The sequence below is a fragment of the Carettochelys insculpta genome, chromosome 1 (genome assembly GCF_033958435.1).
Source record: "Carettochelys insculpta isolate YL-2023 chromosome 1, ASM3395843v1, whole genome shotgun sequence".
NCBI lineage: Eukaryota > Metazoa > Chordata > Testudines > Carettochelyidae > Carettochelys > Carettochelys insculpta.
The window spans coordinates 43,906,303-43,929,517 of NC_134137.1; the positions used below are offsets into that span (position 1 = coordinate 43,906,303).

General features: G+C 41.7%; 1 protein-coding gene across 1 annotated transcript in view; it reads right to left on the bottom strand.

The window, feature by feature from the left end:
• Positions 1 to 227: 227 nt before the first annotated feature.
• Positions 228 to 23,215, bottom strand: part of ARHGAP20 (Rho GTPase activating protein 20) — a 109,863-nt gene continuing 86,875 nt past the window's right edge. Inside the window, exons 10-15 of the mRNA XM_074982017.1 lie at positions 14,548 to 14,726; positions 10,175 to 10,336; positions 8,072 to 8,181; positions 6,657 to 6,846; positions 3,840 to 3,954; positions 228 to 3,036 (exon numbers count right to left, since the gene is read on the bottom strand). Coding sequence (XP_074838118.1) covers positions 1,295 to 3,036; positions 3,840 to 3,954; positions 6,657 to 6,846; positions 8,072 to 8,181; positions 10,175 to 10,336; positions 14,548 to 14,726 — 2,498 coding nt within the window. The 3' untranslated portion in view covers positions 228 to 1,294. The remainder of the gene's footprint in view (positions 3,037 to 3,839; positions 3,955 to 6,656; positions 6,847 to 8,071; positions 8,182 to 10,174; positions 10,337 to 14,547; positions 14,727 to 23,215) is intronic.

The window sequence follows — 23,215 nt, forward strand, 5'->3', positions numbered from 1 at the left end:
TCAATCCCATGTGATGTGGACCCTGTGGTAAGCACATATAAACTGTATCGCTTTAAGCTAAGCTACTAATGTAACTCAAATTGCAGTTTAGATTGGTCAGTGCCCCTAGTGTGGACCTGCCCTAAATCTTGCAATCCTTTCCCATGCAAAATTCTCATTGATATAATTAGGCAAGAATCCACAGAATGGACCCTGAAAGCTCTACTGAATTGTATTCACACTGTAGCTAGTTCTTTATTACCAAAACTGAAATGTACCATCTCTTTCAAGGGAACAAAAAACAAAGCATTTGAGACAGAATCAAAGGTCAAAATTTGGAGGAGAAAACAAGGGAAAACAAAGTAAGTTTGTAAGTAGCACTGTTGACATTGGTAAAGAAATGTGTGACTTTTAAGCCAGAGGATGGAAGGGTTATTTAGAAAATTGTTGCGGTTGACTTTGACAGAATGGATTTTATTTAATATACAGCATTGAATGCATACACCAATATCCAGTGCCGTAACAACAAAAACAATGAAATTTGTAAAGTTAGCAGCAGTTTCTGCAAGTACAAAAATACACATTTATTTCAGACCATAGATAATAGCAAAATTTATCAAGATATATTATACAAACTCAAAGCATTTTAGATAATGCATTACTTTTAATATATTATAAGACGATTTAGATGGCGCATAATAAAATTACATGTGTTCTGCTTGCAATAATATATGCCATTTTATAGCAATATTAATAAGCTATACACAACTTAAAAATAACACCCAATGGAGCACAATAAACGAAACACACAGAGTTGGGAGTTGTTAGTTACAAGCATCAGCATTTAACATAATGTTCATCTTTTGCTGCAAGACCGAGAGGACTGGAACTATTGGACAATTACCTTGTTAACATACAAAGCACCACACTTCTTTCTTGGAGGACGATGAAAGTAATAACCATCATAGTTTCAAAACAGTAGTAGAATACCACAGTTATGGAATCTATGCTGAGCTACATCAAAACCATAGGGGACACGGACTTACATCTACATGGCTTAACACGAGTGGTCACTCTATGTCAAATACACTACTACACTCACTAGTGTGTTGGAAATGAGTGCTTCTCAATTATTTCCTGGGACCGTCCCAGATTCTAGGCAGCTAATTAATCTCAATCTCTGTATATGGGGAAGTTACTTGGATAATTCTCATAATGAGAGGATGAGTTCTGCAGCCCCTCCGCCAGTAAGAAGTTCATCTCTTGGGATATTAAACCCTAAGTAGATCTGACATTAGTCCCAAAGGAGGTGACTTTAAACGTATGATTCCTCGGCAAAAAACCTTTGGTCAAGCTCTTCAAACTTGGGATCACCGCAAGGCTCATTTGGCCATTCCTTTCTATTTTGGGCCCTAGCCCTGGTCGCTTCCTCTGATTTCTGAAGGCATTTATTAACATCAGGTTTAAACAAACAGTCATCAACCACCTTTGTGGATTCTGGAGAGGGAGAGAAGCCCCTTTTGGACTCATTATCAATATTTTTTGATTCAGTGCTTGGGAAGGATTTATTGTTCTTGGAGTCTTTTACTTGCTGGCCTCCTAAGTCTGTGGAAACCACAGTCTTACTTAAGTGGTCCTTGATGAAAAGTTCATGTCCAGAACCGACGACATCATCTGGCTCAGGAGCATGCTCGGCACTTGGATTTGTGCACTGAGTGAAAGCGTTGGACAGTTGTCTATTACACGACTGAACAAATGGAGAGTTTGCCTCCTCCTCCTCTTCCTCCTCCTTACTTTGCTCAACCAACAGCCCCAAGGCCTTTAGTCTCTTGTCTTTGACTTCCCCTGGACAAAGTGGAGAGCTGCAGAGCTGCCCACCACCCCAAGACGACGAAAAATTGCCCTCCTGAACCATTTCTGCAGCATTAATTCCTCCTGCTGACATAAGCGATTTTAAAACTTGCGACTGTTCTTCACATAAGTTGTCTTCTAATGCATCTGAAGAATCCATTTGTGGTTCCAAAGTTATTTTAACAGCACTCTTCCTTTTATCCTCTTGCTTGGACGTTCTCTCTTTTTTTCGGAGAGTCCAATTTTTCATTGTGGAGGCTCCATTCTTTAGCCATGTACTGGGATGAAGAGTTTTTTGACTCTCTTTTCTAACACAAATGGAGCTGTTGCTGGTTTGATTAGGAAAAGAACTCAGACCAGGGACCGGGTGTACTCCAGAGAAAGGGTTAAATTCAGGAGAGAGCTCTCCATGTTTCTTTTGAGTTTGAAAAGCATAATCCAAGGGAGACGAGGTCTCAGTTGGAGTAAATACTGCATAGTCTGAAAACTGAGAAAAAGCACTGTCCAAGGAACTCAGCGAAGACCCAGAGGGTGATGTTCCAGGAGAAGATAAACTAGAACAGCTAGTTCTTGAGCAAATATTTAATCTCAGTGGGGGTGGTGGTAGGAGGCAAGTGGACAAGTCCTTCTTTTCACTATTTTGACCTACAGAGGCACTCTTACCCACATCAATCCCCATCATCAAACTCTGGTTAATAAGTTTTTGCCCTTCCACCTGTAACGAATGAAGCTGCTTGAGACAGTCTTCGTCTACATGTGACAGCACTGCATCGCAGCTGGCTTTACGTACTGCCATCTCATGATCCCCACTGAGGTGGCTGGACTTAGAGGCAAGACCACCAATCGTGGGCTCTGAGCAGCGTCTCTGTCTTCTCAAGCTCTTGAGAGTATCTGTTCTCATTACTGATAAATGGCCAGATGTACCGGAGCAAACAGACTCATTCTCAGAGTGACCTTGCAATGCAGATTTGTGATGTGATCCAGCAGAAATTCGTACCGGTTTTGATTTGGGTGGCAGCTGAATTTTAACTTCTTCTACTTCAGGATGGTCCAAATCACAATCACTCAGAGTCAAAACTGAGTCCTGGCTTCGGTTATCTTGACCTCGTTTTTTGACCAAGTCACTAAATGAAGAGTTAACATCATCATTCAGCTCGTTTTCCAAACTGTCATAGGAAGAATCATTAAGATGAAAGGAGGAGAGATCTGCAAGATGAGAAAGCAGCATTAGCATGTTCATGATCAAACAACATTGAAGACACAGTTAAACATTCTGTTTTAAAAGTATTCGCTCTCTTCAGTAATCATTTGTCCTTGGAAAGTTATAATGCCCTATAACTGACAATTGGCCAAAAGGGAAAAGTTTAGAATTCTTCTAAAATTATTGTTTTAAAATGGAGTAGAAATTAATGTTGTTAGGCCCCAATGCATACTGAAGTGCTGTGCTGAATAGGGATGGATTTATGGATTCTTCCTAGCAATCAGCCTATAGATAATAGAACATGGACTATTAAATTAATAATGTTCTGAACACTCCGTTCAATTGTTCTGATAAGCGAAGAAACCTGGGTGTACTTTTCATTGTGCTCAATAAATTAGAAGGTTTACATCCAATATTTCTGAGACGTTCTAGTTTCAATTACAGCATAGCAAGCAGACTCAAGCCCTTTGATTTAAGGTGATGTAATGGAAGGAGAATTTAGCTACACTAAACTAAAGAGAATCACAAGGAATTTGCCACTCATAAGTAATATAGTTGTCCCAAAGTGAGTTTTGTAGACCAAGACAAACAGACAGAAAAGAGTGAATGAGACAGTATATGGTGCATGATAAAATCATATGGCTATCACCATCACGAAGGGAGAGGGCATGTTGATCTCCATATTTGAATATTTGGGTACATTTGAATATTTTGGATGCACAGATTACATGAATGGAAAACAACCACCTTCCTGTATGGAATCTTCTGACTGGCTGGGTTTAGCTAATATGAATTAAACATATGTTACCTGAGCCATCCTCTCTGTTGTCACATGGCATCAGTATGTCCCCAAAGAGGGAGGAAATTTCCTCTCCAAAAATCCTGCAGCAATTTTCAATTAGAAACTGGACCAGAATAGAAACCTGCAACAAATCAATGATAATGTAATCTCTATACAGACTGAACTATTGACTGAGAGAAATATAGATCAACAACACAATACAGCCAATCCTATGTGGAAAGGATGCTCCTAAATATCTTATAGGCTCTCTGGTGATGATGCATATGGTGCTCCAGCTTTGGATTTACCTAGCACACATTAATTTTGCAGGTTTTGATTTGTCCAAAGCAGGTCTAGATGGGTAGCTCCTAGTGACACGGTTTAGAGATTTTAAGGCCAGAGGAATCACTAGGAGTATCCAGATCTATCCTTCTATGCAAACACTGGTTATAGGACTTGCCCCAAATACTTCCTGTCTGAGCTAAGGTACACCCTTTGGAAAAACAGCCAACCTTGATTTAGAAAGTGACAGTGACGTAGGCTCCACCAGCCTGTGGTAAGTTGTTCCAATGGCTGATTGCTTTCACTGCTAAAATGGTTGAGTTTCATTTCCAGTCTGAATTTGTCTCATTTCAACCTTCAGCCATTGGTCCCAATACAACTGCTAAGAGAACAATAAAGGAACAGCCAAGTCTATAAGAGATCATGGCCCCATGTAGATACCTCTCATTGTGAAACAAACCCTTGCTCTTCCTGTGCTCATTTTAAACATTAGAGCACTAAGGGGCTCTGTACTGTAAGGCCACATCTACACTAGCAAGTCCTTTTGGAAAAATCAGGCCCTTTTCCGAAAGAGCAAGTGGAATGTCCACACACAAAATGCGCTCTTTCAAATTCCTTTATAAAGAACGCGACACTCCTTCCAGGGGCCCTCTTCCCCTCCCAAATGAGGAGCAGCACCTTTTTGGAAAAGATTCTTTTGGAACAAAGTGTGTGTAGATGCTCCAGGGGCCATTTGTGTGAAAGATGTCCTCATGGTGCCAGATTTTTCGATCCCTGGCCTGTTCTTTTGAAAGAGCAGATCACTCTTTTGATCCACTTTTTTGTGTGTGGACGTGCTCTTTCAAAAGAAGATCTTCCAGAAGATAATCTTTCAAAAGAGACAGAGGGCAAACACTCTAGTACACCCTCAACTCCTTTGGAATTTTCCCCCTCACTACCATTGAAGCCTCTCTCACTGTAGTTCCTGTTTTCCCATCTGTTAAGACTGAACTTCTAACCATAGTCCCCTTCACTAAAAACTAAATCACTACTCACACCATCCCTGCAGTCCTCATGCTCCCAGCTGAGCTCCTGGGGTCTGACATGCAATCATTTCCACACCAGTTCTTCCGATGCATTGCCTGGCTTTCCAATGGCATCAGCATCTCCCAAGTTGGAGCACAGATAAAAGGAAGGGTAGGAAACTGGCAGGTGATGGTGGGTAATCACATTGAGAAGACAAGGCATAAATGGAGGGAAATGGGGTGGCACTTGCTCCTCCCAGGGGCTAGGAACTCCCCTGCCTTTATGACATGTCAACCCCTAGCAGATCACCACATTCGAGCCCTAAAAACACAGCCAGCCCTTCAGGGACACACGCTTCAAGGACTAGGGTAGTGTCATAAGGATGAATCAGCTTCCAGCAGATGAAATTTCTTTTACCTTTAAGCAAAATCTTCCAATGTTACCATAAGAGTCGCTGCATCTGCACCCCTCTTCCCCCTCTGCTGGAAACGAACCTACAGTGGACGGATTTACAAACTAGTATTTAAAACTCTCTGGCCTTTTCTACATAGGCCACTTCCGAAGGAAGTGGCATGCTAATACACGGAGTGAAAGATGCTAGTGAGGCATGGATGCAAATTCCCCATGCCTCCTTAGCATAACGTCATATGATTTGCAGTCTGGAAGACCGTTCTTCCAGACTCCAAAATGCCGTGTAGCTTCTGGAAGGAAGTCCTTCTTCCGGAGACCCCTTCTTCTTAAAAAAATTTGGAAAGAAGGGGCCTCTGGAAGCCCCCCTCCTCCCTGGGGCTACGCTTCTACACCGCATTTTGGAGTCCAGAAGAACGGTCTTCCGGACTCCAAATCACGTGGCATTATGCTAATGAGGAACAGGGAATTTTCATCCACACCTCGTTAGCATCTTTTGCTCTGTGTATTAGCATGCCACTTCTGAAGGAAGTGGCCTGTGTAGAAATGGCCTCGGTGTTTGCATCCTTCTGGTTAGGTTCATCCATACTGTTGCCTTTATCAACACTATCCAAATGGTTGTAGATCCGCCGCTCCTTCAGCGGCGCTTTCTTGCAAAGGAGGAAGTTGGCGAGATTGATGATGCATGGATCCCCCTTCTGCTTCTTCCTAACTGCCACTTACAATTCCTAACTGCCACTTACAATCTTCTCCTTGGAGCCGTTGGTCTCTGAGGCCCTAAGCCAACTGACTGACTACTGGCTTCCATCCACACTGATGTTTGTACAGTTTTACTTGGTTCTCCTTTAGTCCAGGGGGCTGGGCATGATCACTTTTCCTCAGTCCCTTCCAACCCTTCCTTTCAATGATTATATAGTGAAAACTGTTCAAAGACCAGCTTAATTAAACAGCACCTCTAGGAGGAAGTGATTAAAGTGTACTGGAAGTTTATGATCTCACTCCCTTTGTCTCAGGGTCAGAGTGAGGATGACTCATTTAAATATTTGTAGAGAGCTGTGGACAGGAGGAGACACACTGCTGTGTGGAGGAGCTCCTCATTATCACTTTTCTGAACACAGAAATTCCTTAGCAAACTGCGGCTTCACTCACCTTTTTTGTGAATTCGCTTTCTGTTTCAGGGCTCGAGGGAGCAGGAGGCCACAGCATACTGGGTGCAATGCACACAGCAAGATTAAAGGCAGTCATCTGGTTGTTTTCAGATTGCTTTTCTATACTGTGAAGTACTCCAAAGAGATAACGTAAAAGAACAACATTGGCTCTGGGGAGCTGCTCTATTAGCCTGAAAAGAAAAGCCATAAAAAGCCATTTATGAACCTTTAAGAAAGCACTCCCCTAGACATGCACGAGTGTTAGCATCTGATGCCATTACAAACAAATCAGAGGGCAGGAATATGGATTAGTGGTTATGTAATACTGACAAACCCAGGTTGCTGGCACCAAGGATTGAACCTGCAACCATAGGGGCTACAGGCCAGCTGACTCTCAGCCAAGGCTGTAGAGCAGACACTTCACTCACCCTCATGTGAGGTCTGAGTGCCTCTGGATACTACAGTTAGAACAGGAAAGTACCTCCTCAGAAAAGACCCAGCAGGTATCGCAGTGAACTCTCATTACTCAAACCTCAGGGTGTTCCTCTAATGTGGTGAAGTTTAGAATAGTTGCTGATAGACTGTGCACTAGTCTAAGAACCAATTAAAACTGCACTGCCACAAGTGCATCAAGTACAATTTTTAGCCTTTATTTGTATTTTTGTTCAATTGGGCTGTCAACTCACTGGTTCACTCAGTTGCAAAATTCAGTCATTTGCTTTGGATACCCAGTTGTTGATGTAAATTGGCAGGGTTCCCTTTAACAGATCACAGTGCCTCCTGCCTGCACGCCACATGTTCTCCCTAAGACACATACCCTAGTGCTTTGCCCTGCTTAATTTTAATGTCTTCAGCATTGGGTGTTCCACCATTGCCATACTGCAATATTTCATCATGGCACAATCCCAGCTTCAGAACAGACTCTGAAGTTTGAAATGAATGCTAAAAATCAAAAAAGAGGAGTTGAACGGTGCTGCACCCCTTATTGCCAACCCCCTACATCGCCCAAAACAAACTCAATCTATTTAGTGGTGGCAGGCAGAAGCCTTGGTCTTTGACAGAATATTTACAAACAAACAAACAGTCTCCTGTGGTTTTGGTGAGAAGAGGAAATGATGGAAATCTGCTTTCTAGCATGTGTTCCCACAGCAGGCACGTAGGTTCTGAGAACATGATTTAGGAAAGCACCCCTATAAAGGAAAAGCACGTGCTGAAGTGCTAACACACAGTATGTTCTTAAGTCCAATTTACGTCAACGGGACTTGAGCATATGCTCATGTTCTTTCCTGAACTGGGGGAGGCAGGCAGGCAACTTAAGGATAGACATAAATGCTTTCCTTAACTGGGGCCTGTAAAGCGTCTAATTTGCAGGATTTAACTTTCTGGAATCCACACAGACAGTAGAAGGAACTCTACCTTTGGATGCCTTTTATCTTCTCTTCATGGTTCCCTTGATCCATTACAGAGACCCATTTATCACAGAGCTGGGATGAAAAAATGCTTCCTGGAATGTTCCGAAGAAAATCCTTATGCCAAGAGAGAAGCAACAAAAATATGGAAATGAGCAGTGTGGGTGAGGGGGAAAGCTAAGCTATACAGATCTGAGAGAATGCACCAGTGGGATAGCACTGGCTAGCTAGTGTGCATTTTATTCCATGGAGCTGCTGAGCCTCAACATTAAGAAAAAAAATTGAATTATGTCTAGGGTGAATATTTTGATACTTTCTCCTGAACCTTTTCTGACAAGCAGGATGTATTTTTGATGCTTTACCTTTTTTCACAGCAACAGAGAATTAGCTCAGGGTCCAGTTATTTGGATACTATAAGGCGCCTGTGGTTTGCTAATCATCTGATTAAGCTTCAATCCCCTTTTATCCCAGAGAAGTTTACAGTGCTTGTCACGGATCTGGCTAAGCAAAGAGCACACCCTTGCTGCACTCCAAATGAAGCGACGACTGCAAAAGCACAGCTGTTTTTCTACCTGGTCTGTGCTTAAAAGATTTACTGGTGAATCTCTGCTGGCTAGGGGATGGTAACTTTTAACCAAAATAGCTATAACATGAAATGTCTTAGTGTTACTATACCATCATAAAGCCAACTTATACTGATACAGCGATTCCCCTTCTCGTAAGAGGATAGCCACCCTTGTATAAAGTACCTTTATACAGACATAACTACAGTCACAACCTGCTGTGCTACCTTGACTGTATCAGTATATTTAAAGCAGTACACATTTCTAGTGTAGATAAGCCATAAGTTTTATAATAACTTTCTTATGGGGCTCGACTCTGAGCCATTGAAATGCTTAGTAAAAATTCCACTGGTGTCAGTGGTTCCAAATTAGGCCCCTATTACCCTGAGTTTATCACTTCCCTGTAAGCTGAGCACTTAGGCAGCCACCAAGAGAGATTCAGGCACCACTCAGCTGATTAGCAGAGCTCCCACAGCACTTGCAGCTGGCACCATGTATTCCTACTGGTGGTGCTCATCCACATATGCTTCAGTGCACACAATAAAATTTATTATGCCCACGAATGGGAAAAAGCTAGGGTGAACACTGGTGTTTATGTACTAATTATTTTTGCTTTCAGTTTGCGACTGCAACAGTACTGCCAAAGAACAGACTGAATTTGATATTCTTTAACCAGCTCTACTAACACAGACGTTATTCCACATCCAGGTCTTATTTTCTTCCCTTCTCTATGCTCCAAAGCCAGTACATGCTGTTTCCCACAATCATATCTGATTTCTCTATAAAGAATAGGTGTGTTATTCTTCACGTCTATATGCTATCCAGAGAATGTCTCTCTTTTCCAGTGAATATTAACATCAACAGAACAGTACAAGGAGGAACCTGATTCTGTGCAAACTCTAGTCCAAGGCAGGAACCTCACTTCATTCCTTGGATTGTTCAAGATCTCCTGAGCTAATGGAGAATTTCCATTTATGGTCAGTGACAACTACACCACATTTTAAGGCCTCCAACCACTAGAGGGCAGACCACTGCAACATGATAGGAGGCAACAGCTCACAGGTATTAGAAACAGCAGCAAGAGGAATAGCATTCTCTGTAAAGAAAATCCTACTGGACAAACTACTTGGACATATCTCAATGGCAATTTCAAGCCTCTTCGGTATATAAATACTTGAAGGGTAATAAAGTAACAGGGAAACCATGCCTGCCCATATTTGAGATGTATACAAAAATAGGCTGATACAGGGTTGTGGATTTTGCATGAAACAATATTTTTTTACCATACTAGTGCTTATACAAGACAATCCATGGAGACATGAACCTGAATATTTTGGGTCACAATACCCTCAGAATGTTGTAATTTCTAGCATTTTTGCAGAATAAGGGCCCAATCCTGAGAGCTAGAATACTCGGTGGATCATGTTCTAAATGAGATCAGAGTTAATTTTTTAAAAATTAACTCCTACTGCAGAAAACAAGCTGGTTGTCATATCCGTCCTCCCACGCCTGCCCTCAAGGGGACATGAATAAGGAGCTTTGCATACCTTGAACACTGAGGCTGTCACAAATATGGATTCACATGCTAAGTGCACATCAGCTCCTAAATTAAGCTTCTCCTTGAGCTCTCGGCAGGATTTCGCATTTGCTGAGCGTCTGAAAATACCTCTGGTGAAAGGTCCCTCTTTGTAAAGGAAGGTAAGCATGTCCTGTGCAAAATTTAAAAAAATCAGACAGCCTTCCTTCAGTGCAGATTCTTCACCTATTACTATTAAGGTGTAATTTCATCTTTTTCCACATGTGCAAATGTCCCACTAAGATTCACAAGTCAAAACCATATTGGAATATATTCTTGACTCCATGGGCTTTACCACCCAACTGTCATTCAAGCTATGATCTGGGGCACTCAGTTAAGAACACATTTCTTCAAACAAGTTGCATGAATACCCTCACCCAATATAATATTACTCAACACTGATCTAGCACCTTACATCTTCAAAGCACTGTGAAAATATTATCCAGTTTACACTGGAAGACAGGAAGAGACTAACTGTCCATCTAGTGTAGTACAGTAAAAGCTGGGTTATCCAGAGTTTGGATAAAGAGGCATGCTCAGTTAACCAGCACCTGCTCTGCAGGTTGCCACCTGGCTGGAGCTGGTGGAATGAAGCCATCTGTTTGACTAGCAGTGACAGCAGCAGCCTGGCTGGTGGTGGTGGCAGTGGGGCTGGTGGAGCGCCCCTGCTCCAATATGCTGCATATTTGATTATCCAGCAACCCCAGTATGCCAGATTTTAGTTAGCTTAGTTTAGCTTAGTAGCATCCTTCAGTCTACGTAGACTATGGATCGCGCCCTTCATAGTTCCATTTGGGATCAACATTTGCAGTGTTGACTGTGTGAAGGCCCACACGAGAGTGACAGTCTTTGCTGCATCTGTTGCATGTGTAATGGGTGTCTGGCAGGTCATTACTGTGCTTCCTCTGGGCTCGCTTCTCCTCTGCTAGCTGTCTGATCCTCATCTCACCCTTCTGAAGGCCCTTGTGTAGTTTCTGCCTCCATTTGCTGCGATCGTCTGCCAGCTCCTCCCAGCTGCCCGGCTCGATGTCTACCTCCCTGAGGTCCCTCTTGCAAACATCTTTGTAGAGCAACAGGGGGCGTCCGGGAGGTCTTTTGCCAGAGCCTAGCTCGCCATACAGGATGTCTTTTGGGATCCTTCCATCATTCATCCTGTGGACATGGCCAAGCCAGTGGAGCCGCCACCGCCTGAGGAGGGTGTGCATGGTTGGAATTCCAGCTTGCTCAAGGATGGCGGTGTTGGACACACTGTTCTTCCATGATATTCCAAGGATGCGCCTGAGGCAGCGCAAGTGGAAGATGCTCAGCCTCTTTTCCTGGAGGGCATACAGGGTCCAAGACTCGCTGCCGTAAAGGAGAGTGCTGAGGATGCAGGCTCTGTAGACTTGCATTTTGGTGTGCGTGTACAACTTGATGTTATTCCACACTCTCTCACTGAGTCTGGACGGAGTTGTGGCTGCTTTTTTGATCCTCCTATTTAGCTTAGTCTCCATTGACAGGGTGTCAGTGATAGTGGACCCGAGGTAAACGAACTCATGGACGACCTCTAACGTATAGTTGTCAGTGCTGATCGATGGAGGTTCAGCAACGTCCTGAGCAGCTACGTTTGTCTTCTTTAGGCTGATGGAAAGCCCGAAGTCCTTGCGTGCTTTGGAGAACTGATCCAGCAGTTTCTGAAGCTGGTCTTCTGTGAGTGACACTACAGCAGCGTCATCTGCAAACAGCATATCTCTGATGAGGACTTCCCACACCTTAGATTTAGCTTTCAGCCTTGCAAGATTAAACAGTTTCCCATCAGATCTTGTGTGCAACAAGATGCCCTCTGTTGAAGATCCAAAGGCATGCTTCAGGAGGAGTGAGAACAACATCCCAAACAATGATGGAGCAAGGACGCATCCTTGTTTGACAATGATGGATAATAGCATTTTTACTGTATCCTGTTAGCGGCTTCATATGGAGGTTAGATACTTCAAAGGGAGGTGTCAAACCTTCTCTGTTCACCTGTTCCACAGTGCTAGAGTTACATGCTAAGGTTTCTGGCCCAGCTGATGATCAGTCTGCAGCCTGAACAGTGTAACATGATTAATTACTAGTAAGTACTTCTCATTTCATATCAATCTGCGCTTCTCAATTCTAAGTAAGGGTCAGAGTCTGCTATCCTCACACTTTGTCATCAGTACTTTACTCCATAGGATTTAGAAATTTTCAAAAATAGTAACTTATCTATAAATTATATATTAGCAAATTTACATGACATTGCTTGGGTCCTTAACTCAGGGATTTTTTTTTTTTTTTAAATAAAAGGAAAATGTACAAGCTTTATTTAACTGATTGTGGTATTTTCATGAAGTTAGTTTTTATTTCAGATTTATTAAAAGAGGGATTATTAAAATTTGTCAGTTTAATTTTTTAGTAAATTTAAAGTGAGAATTCTCTCAAGTGTTTTATTTTCTTCCTCCCTATAACCTCTTATCATTTGTTATGTTTTTAACAAAAAAGGGCTATTGTCAGTTTGCTTTCCAGTAACATTTTCTACTTGTTTTCAAACCTTACACATTGATTTAACTGAGTCAAAACAGACCACTACTCCAAATTGCTCTGTTTTATTTTTTTCTATAAGGTTTAGAGAAGCAATCATATTTCTGGTTCATCCTATTTCTCCAGCTAATTTTGGTTTAGTTACTTTCAACATTTGCCCGGTTATATCAGTTTTGAAGACTGTACTTGACTGGTGATTCTGTCTCTCTTCTGTTTGGTTTTATGAAAAGAAATCCTATTCCAGGCACATCCTGTTCTCCCGGCACAACCAAACCCTTATGCTGATTTATGATAAGAAGGAGCTGTATACCATATTTGGTGATCCTAACTCTTATCATTTAGAAGGAGTTCTTGATCAGACAGACAAACTCTCTAAATGTATAGTAGATATACACACAGAGATGTTTGTCTGAAGACCAAATTATTTAAAACAAGGAAAATAAGCTGGCCACAAAACAACTAAGTATTTGTTTTCAGCAGGATCTCTGAGCCAATGGCAGGGGAATAGTGGCTGCTGGAGAATGTATTATCATTAAATTGAGTTATTGTAACTGTAATGGATGAAAAGTAGCTCAGGGCAAATTTCGCAGTCTGGGCTGCTGGGTTGGTCTTCCTGCGCTCAGCTTTACCAATATGACAAATGGAAATGATTTCAAAAGTCAGCTTCTTTAACATTTCTTTTTCTTTCAGAAGTTGGGAGCCAATTGTCTGTCTACTTGCAAGTACCTTTTAAAAAAAAAAAAGAGGCACTGTTCACATCAACAACATTCATATCAGTACTTCCTTTTTTCTTTGCAAAGATTTAAAGCTCATCTGTTAAAAATGAGCTAAATCCTGCAATGCAAGATCTCAATTTGAGAATGAAGGTTTGACCAACAAAACTGGCCACCGTTTTAGGATGATGAGTTAAACAAATGAAATGAATGGTTTGACATGCTTTTCATACAATAAAAAATTTACCACATTTTCAGTTTAGAATGGATGTTATAAAGCTATAAACCTTCAGATTTGTCTTCTCCACATAGCATCATAAATACTGTGTTTCAGTCTCCAAGGATACTGCATGAATTTTAAGAAAGTCACTTTGTGGTCTGGGACATAAACTATTTAAACTGGCTGCACTGGGCTTGAAGGACACAATAGTTCTACAAGAGATTCCTAAGGTAAAGTGGAGTTCATCTCTAGAGGATTAAACTGGATCCCTGAAATTATCAAAATTCATAGGGACTGCAGATAGAAAACAAAAAATGTGCTCCAGAATCTCCTGAAGAGTCCTAGTATGAACATCCATGGATGACGTAGGGAGCACATACCAAGGGTACGCAGAAGAGCCAAATCCTTCACTGGTATAAACTGATGCATTTCCACTGATGTCACAGGATTTCTTCTGATTTACACCAGTTGAAGACCTGGCCCTTAGAGGTAGGCACCTGATTCTGCAACACTTCTGTTGAGTAGTGCCTATGCCTACTGAAGTGTATTCAACAGGGCCAATGACATGAGTAAGGAAAGGTTGCAGAATCAGGCCTGTACACAAACAATAGATTCTTTTTAAAAAATTTCAGCCTGATTACATACAATTTGCAAACTAATTTGTATTAACTGGGTCTGACCACGTTTTGCAAACTTTTTCTGCAATTTGCATTGGCTGCCAAATTTCTGGCTCCAAATCAGAGAGAATATTTCCCCACCAGTTTCTCTGCTGAGGATCATTACAATGTCCTGGCTCTCCAACCCCCAACCGTCTCATTTATTATGCAAAGAGATCCCATCAGTGTAATAGACAGCCCAGAATTTGTGACTTACCAAGACAGGCTTGGGCAGATTGTCATTCTCACAGATGGCTGGCAGTGACAGACCAAAGAGCTTCCCTGGAACAGGAGATGTTGGAGACAGTGGTATATTGTCCAGCTGAGTGCCTGGACCACGCCAAAAGGCCCAGTTTATGATTGATCTTTTCCTTTTAAATGGCTTTTGGCTTGGTTCTGAGGGAGAAGTGAGGTGTTTGTTAGACGAAATGTGCTTCTGTTCTGCTTCCAATATTTGTTTTGTAGTGGTTGCTATGGTTTCAGACAGAAGAGTTTCACAAACACAACCAACTCTTCAGTCTGGCTCAGCCTATTCCATTAGTGTGCATTCTGGTACATGTACATGTTGAAGACATGCCTTATCATCCAAGCACTCAAAAAGGATCACATAGGTCTGCTCTACATTGCTAGACTGCTACCAGAACGCTTTAAAATGTGGGATTAAGAAAAATCAGTCCACTGAGTTCACATGCATCTAGAGTGTTCCTGTACGCATGCACAAAACCCGCAGAGCCTCTTTTTTTTAAAAGAAGAAATTCTTCTCCTGCTGGTTGCCGTACATTGGCATTCCAGTTCCCACTGGCAATGGGCTGGAGCAGCCTTTGTACCACTAACATCAATGAGTAAGCAGAAGGGGCAAGGGGGGTATGAAAAGCCAACAGAAAAAACCACTTCCCTCTCTAAGGCCATGTCTACACATGCCCCTCCCTTTTGGAAGGGGCCTGGAAATGACACAGATGGCAACTGGTTAATGAGGCACTGATATGAATATTCAGTGTCTCATTAGCATAATGGCAGCCAGTCACACTTCAAAAGTGCTGCTTTTGAAATACAAGCCGGCCATGTACATATGGGTACTTCAAAATAAACCCCAGACTTTGAAATTCCCTTATTCCCAATTCGTTTGGGGAATAAGGGAATTTCCAAGTCTGGGGTTTATTTTGAAGCACCCACATCTACATGGCCAGTTTGTGTTTCAAAAGCAGCACTTTTGAAGTGTGACTGGCTGCTGCTATGCTAATGAGGCACTGAATATTCATATCAGTGCCTCATTAACCAGTTCCAAACTGTGCCATTTACATGCCCCTTCCAAAAGGGAGGGGCATGTGTAGACATGGCCTAACTCTTTTGTACTTGCCCAAACATTTGCTGGTCAATGCTCAAGAGCCAGTGCCTGATCTTTAATCCATGGCTTCCAGATGGCACGTCATCATGCCACCACCACACCCTGGCAATGCACCACTATCTAGGTTATTCATAAAGGTAACTGACAACTCCACACTGCACTACTGATGGAAACTCTTCTTTACATCATAAAATGAAGGACACTGAGGCATTCTTCAACAGAGCAGGGATTTCCTGCTGTTTATTTATGTCATGCTATAGAAATTCTGGCTTAACAACAAAGGATATTTTGAGAGCTGTATTGTACTCATAGGCGGTGTCTACACTAGAGACAGAAGGAGCCCACACAAATAAAGCATTCTGTCGACAGATTCTCTGCGTTTGTCTTGACAGTGTTATCCCCCCAGAATTTGAGGAATAACGCTTCTGTTGACCGAAGTGCAGTGTAGACACTTCAGGTGACAGAGAGGGCTTCTGGTTCACTGGGCAATCCCGTTTGCAGAACGGAATGCTGTCGATCTGCTTTTGTGTGTCGATGTACTCTGTCAACAGAGTTGTGTTACTGTCGACAGATGCTTCTAGTGTAGATGTAGCCATAGTGTCTCCTCCTCTGGGCAGCGGATCAATATGGATATTTTAAGTTCAGGTATTCATCTCCCACCCATGTGGCCGCATAAGTAAAGAGCATGAGAGGTCATACTGCAAAGAGAACGCTCTTTTACTCTATAAAATGGCATCCTCCGTGCAGCTGCATGTTCAATGCATGTGAGGTCACACCGGCTACATCTATACTACAGCATAAAGTTGACTTAAGTTATGCAACTCCAGTTACATGAATAATGTAGCTGGGGTCAACATACCTTAAGTTGAGTTACTGCAGGAGTCGATAGGAGAAATTTTCCCACCAAATTCCCTCACCATTCTTATCCAGAGTGGAGTGAGAGGGTCCACTGGAGAGCAATCTGCAGTCGATTTGGCAGGTCTTCACTACACTTACTAAACTGATGGCTGGTAGATTGTTCTCAAAACGGCATCCTCCACAAACAGAGGCTACTTCTACACTACTGTGGTGATCGGTGCTCTGAGCTCAATCTGATACCACTGAGTTATTCTGGGCCAATCTGGGGAACACATTACAGCCCTCTGGGTGCAAGTAAGTTTGACATTAGTGAACTGGACTAAGTAAGCATTCGTGGTTCCGACATGTCTGAAGATCGGTATTGCTCACGTTTTAGATTAGAAGCAGAGAGAGTGCTAGTCATGTACACTATTCGAATCAACATGGTGCCTCTCAGAGTGACTGAGGATTTTCCCCAGTTCGTGAACTGCTAAGAAACAGTTTAAATATTAAATACAAATATGTCACTTACGGAATCATCTAGGACCTTTTCAGACCAAAATTTTAACTACTGAATCCTTCCAGTTTGAGAGACTACTTTTGTGATGAGACCAATCTACTGTACTCTGGTCTCCTCTCTAACAGGTGATTACATAAAAGTTTGGATGCCAGACAATTCATACTGTTCACACGTTTCAAGTTAAAGGTTAAGCAAATATTTTTATGACATTTATTTGACAGGCAAGAGCTTGTCAGCATTTCTTAATCATATATACATTGCAATCAATTTAGCTAGCAATGTTATGTGCTGTGAGGCCCCTAAAAGGGCAACATGCACATGTGGGTCCTTCGCATGCTGAACTTCCAGCTGTGTTTTCGTAACCAGGCTGTGGCACAGCTATTTGATTCAGTTACAATGAGCCAAGCTGAATTCTGACCATACAGCCACCTTTTCAACGTTAGTTTGTTCACTGTGTTCACATTTCACCACCTACCAGGCTGTCCATGTACCTATGTGTTATGAGAAAATCCAGGCAATCCTCCCATGCTGTCTCAGTAGTGGAATGTCCAATGTGGCACCACAATCACACAGCTCAAAGAACTCAAATCTGTCCTATGGCATAGTGATGGGGGAGGAGGAGGAGGAGGACTGGTCAACTTGTGCAGAAAGGTGCTAGTAGGGGATATCATACATTAAATGTGAAAGTGTTTCATGGTTGCCAGGGGCCTACTTTGATGCCCAATTAAAACACTTTTCCTCCTGTTGCTTGCGAACTGTATGTAAACCATGTTGTGTGTGGACAACAACCATATTTAGAGCCAACTGTACCCCTAACGGGATACAAAGTCAGATGGACATTTTAGTGGACATTGTACAAACTAAGCCTCCAAGTCAACTGTTGTATCCTATTTCAGGGAAAACAATCAATTCAGATTAATCCTACAATTGTGAGGTTCAGCATGGTGAGCAATGAGACCTGTCATCTTCCACATAGCACAGACACGTTTTTCCATTTCTTGGGAATTCTTCTGGTATGTAGACAGAGTTCTTCCCAGTGGTTATGTAACAACCCCTGGCCTTTGGCCTGCTGATTTGAAGATCAGCCTCAGGTCAGCTACTGAGCTCCCTGCTGCTGCCCTTATCCAATTTTCCCAAACTGATCTATGAGTGGTAGCCAAGAAAGGAAAGGAGTGTTGACTGTGAGGTATATAAGCTAATCAGGTTTGCAGACTTTACTACACATCATTTTAAATTGCTTTTATCAGCTGAGGCGGAGAGTGGAAAAATAAATAGCCTCTCTTACTGTCACTTTGCACAAAGTTAGAGCACCGTCCACATGCTGCCCCAGGGCTCAGATCCACAGTCAGCCTTGCTTTCTCTCTAGTAGTTTGCAAAGAACTATTGATAATGGTTTTGCATCAGAACTTGAAAGAGTTGATTTGCATTTCTATTTTCTCTTGCCAGTCGCCAAGCTGGGACTATAAACCTAATCACACCTGTTTACTAATTGCCTCATTCCTAAAATATGCCATGAAGTAATGTATACTGCACAACTCTGGTGGGTAGGGAGGAAATTATTTTGCTATATATAAAATGCAATTAATTTCCTGTGTAATGTGTAATGCCTAGAAATACCAAACCTCTATATATTTAATTTCTTGTTATATTAAAATGGTGTCTAGGCATACATTGTGAGCAATGCTAACCAGAAAAAACTACTTGGTGAGGCATGTAAAAAAATCCTACCTATATAAAGACTTTGTAGTATTCACAATACTACAATAGCACAAAGAGGTGACAACTGAGATCATGGTCCCAGTATGCTAACTGCAGTTTAAAAAACAAAAAACAAAATAAAATAAAAAACCAAAACCAAAATAAAACAAAAAAAAAAACTTAGTAAGAGAGTCCCTGCCTCAACAAACCTACAGTCAAAGACCCTAACCCTTTAAAAATTTACTCATGTGCTTAACTTTATGCACAGTGAGTAGCCTGTCTCACTGAGGTGTCTACGTACAAAATTAAGCGTGTGTGCAAGACTAAGCAGGACTGGAACCTCCAAAGACAAGATAGACAAAAGGCAGAAACAATATTATGATCCCCATTAATGGAAGAAGAGGTGTAGTTAAGTAAATGCCTAACATTAAGACTGCTTCTTGTCTTCTAAAGATACTGACTTACAGAGCTACCTCTCTGTGACTATTAAAAATGTGAGTAGTCCACGTCTGGGAGCCACTAGAAAGATAGTGGATGCATAGCTTCCATCCTCACCTCCCTAAATCCACAGCCACCACTTTTTTCCTCATCTAATTTTCATCAGATATTATTTTACAACTCCTTTCTTTCAGTTTAATGCCATTCTGGACGCTGCTCTACCCCCAGACTTTTTACAAGCTTCTTAAAAGCAGAAGCTGCTGTGCAGTCAAGGGAGAGCCTCCCTCTTTGAAAACATATGAAATTATGGACAGTCTACAACAATTTTCAAGTGCACATACTATCTTGAGAAAAATATATTATAAGATATCAAAAATATTACCAGTGTGCTTCAAGTTTGGCATTGGGACTAGGGAATGCCGAGGACACAATCTTCTCACAAGAAGACACAGAGTGAGCAGTGGGAACGTAAGTGCAGAGCATCAGAAAGAACATTAAAGCATCACAAAAGGCCAGTGGGTCTTGAGGGAAGAATCTGAGACTCAAAGGTTTCTCAGAGGAGCTGGAAAAAGGAAGGCCAGTGGAATTTTTATCCACCACGCTGCCACCATTTTTGTCTCTGTCCTGAATCAAACTTTAGACATTAAGAGAGCTCACCCCTCCCTCTCACCACACATCCTCCAAATACAAAGCTCTGGCCCATAATTGTAAGACTTTAAAAATGCAATGCTAAACTCATTTCTAAAACAGCCCATGAACTGAAAAAAATCTAACATGGAAAGGACACAGGCTGATGCTTTTCCCAAATTACACCAAAGTGGTGGAAAAAGGGCTAATTCAATAGATCAAGAGCCCTAGCTGAAGCAGTCCAAACCCAATCCCTTATTTCCTTCCCTGCTACTTTGGCTATGTCTACACGTGCACGCTACATCGAAATAAGCTATTTCGATGAATAGCGTCTACACGTCCTCCAGGGCTGGTGCCTTCGATGTTCAACGTCGACGTTGGGCAGCACCACATCGAAATAGGCGCTGCGAGGGAACGTCTACATGCCAAAGTAGCACACATCGAAATAAGGGTGCCAGGCACAGCTGCAGACAGGGTCACAGGGCGGACTCAACAGCAAGACGCTCCCTTAAAGGGCCCCTCCCAGACACACTTGCACTAAACAGCACAAGATCCACAGAGCCAACAACTAGTTGCAGACCCTGTGCATGCAGCATGGATCCCCAGCTGCAGCAGCAGCAGCCAGAAGCCCTGGGCTAAGGGCTGCTGCACACAGCGAACATAGAGCCCCACAGGGGCTGGAGAGAGAGCGTCTCTCAACCCCTCAGCTGATGGCTGCCATAGAGGACCCCGCTATTTCGATGTTGCGGAACGCGGATCGTCTTCACGTTCCCTACTTCGACGTTGAACGTCGAAGTAGGGCGCTATTCCCATCCCCTCATGGGGTTAGCGACTTCGATGTCTCGCCACCTAATGTCAAAGTTAACTTCGAAATAGCGCCCAACACGTGTAGCCATGACGGGCGCTATTTTGAAGTTGGCGCCGCTACTTCGAAGTAGCGTGCACGTGTAGACGCGGCTTTTCAAAGTTATAGAGGAGGATAAAATGTTCATCATTCTAGTGCACATGGAGCACATCCACCTTGAGATCCTGACTCCAGGCAAAGCACGTCACGGACCTATGGATTGTCAAAGGCTCAAAAAAGCAGCATGATGATGTTTTCCATCTGAGGCATTCTCCCTCCTGGTACTGTTTCTAACTCCTTACGAAACTCTCCTCCCTTTTAGAAAAATAATCTTCTTGCTGCCTGATGATTTTACTTGGTTCCATACGTCATTCATGCCTACATTTGGTTTTGTAATAAATCTGGAAACAATCAGTCCATTTGCCCTGAATGTACACTTATAAGAGACACCAGATCTAAACAATGGACTGAAGATTTCAGTTTAATGATCAATCTTTTCAGTTTCCCAAGGTGGAAAAAAGTCTGATCTCTTAAAATTCTATCCAAGAATAATTATTATTGCTGGTTATGATTCACCAAATCATGGAGACTGTGTTAGCATGAGTGTGTCAGTTGTCTTTTCCAATAATATTAGTTCAAGTGCTTTTCTTTAGTTTTTATTTTTGTTAAAGGAGTTGAAATAAATGTTAAGCTGATTTATATTACTGACATAGTTGTAGGGCAATGACGTTCTCATGACAGGTGAGTGTTGACAAGACTCTAGAGTATAAATTTTAGACACACCTGTACTGCCAATGAACATTTATCTGCTAATGAGTTAATTAAGTTAGAATAAAGTTAAACAATTTGTATACCTTTCTTATATATCTACTGTAGACTTGTTCTTCACACTTAGATACTAATATTCCCCTTTTGTTGTTGTTGTTGTTGTTGTTGTGAATAGAGCAGAAACCATTCTCTTCTTTGATATGAGAGTATTTCTGCTTTGTAAAGTTAGAGGAAAAACAGCTATACCCAAAATTGGTGTTTTGGAGAGGTGGAGGAAGTGAGTGATAAGGTCACCCCCTTGTAAACCTTCTGGATTTAGGTCCTATTTCTATCTGGATAAGACTGCTTCTTTTTAAGTGATGGCTGGTCAGTTTTGGACAACTTCATTTCTTTTTTTTTTCCTTAATTTTTCTTATTTGTTTCCCAAATTATACCTTTCTTTTACCTTTCCTGGTTGCCTAAACACCTCCAAGAGGTAGGGGTGTGCATGCATGCATGCGGCCTTTCCCCCAGCCCCTCATGTTCCCAGGCAGCAAAAGGAAACTCAGAAATACCATTCCTAGATCTGGATGTAACAGTCACCCAAGCAATGACACTATTCAGGAGCCTGAGATATTTCATCTAAACAATGCTTATGGCTAATACTATAAATTGCATTTCCAGGAGTATAAATGGGGTTAATCACACAATAAAAAGGAAAGAATTCTCACCCATCTTAAAACCCTGAAAGCAGTGTCTCTTTCAAGAGGAAACCTACCTTAATGACTGAGGCAAAGAAATTTCAGAGGGGTTGGATAGGAGAAGGGATGTTTAACAATTTCTCCTTTACAAGGAAAGCTATAGCAACAATGAGTCTTGTGAACCAATTTACAAATTCTAGATATAAATAAAAGCTGAAGAAGGTACATTTTTGCAGGAGAAGGCTAAGATCTAGGACTCTCTAGTTACACCCTACTTACCATATATGGATCTAATACAAGTTTTTCATTTTTTAATCTCCAAACTAATACCCCACTAGAATCAATTGACATCCCAGGAAATTTTAGAAACAGAGAGAAAGCCGTGCTAGTCTATATACTATCAAAACAAAAAAGCAGTCAAGTAGCACTTCAAAGACTAACAAAATAATTTATTAGGTGAGCTTTTGTGGGACAGACCCATTTCTTCAGACCACAGCCATACCAGAACAGACTCAATATTTAAGGTACAGAGAACCAAAAACAGTAATCAAGGTAGACAAATCAGAAAAAAATTATCAAGGTGAGCAAGTAATATTAATAAATATCGAGTCTGTTCTGGTATGGCTGTGGTCTGAAGAAATGGGTCTGTCCCACAAAAGCTCACCTAATAAATTATTTTGTTAGTCTTTGAAGTGCTACTTGACTGCTTTTTTGATTTAACAGAAAATTTTAATGAGTTGGACTCTTTTTGAGACAAGTCAGGCTGATCACAGTATACACAATTGCATTCTAGGAATGCATGGGTGCCCCCTTGCTCTCTCCACGTACTCAGCCTACTTCCTCCCCCCGCCATCTCTATCTTCCTCCTCCAAACTTGGTCTCTCCTTTATCCTGATTTCCCAATTTTCTTTGATTAGTTGGATTTTTATAAACATATTGTTTGTAAATTGTGTAAAGCAAATAGCTGCTTTACAGTTTAACTGTTCATATTACAGAAATAATTACGTTTCAACTACAGCAAAGGTTAAGCATCATACGGTTACATTGAGATGTTTCTGTACTATGAGAAGGAAATGTAGAGAAGTTCATATATTTGGGGAGCAACATAACATATGATCTAGACTGTAA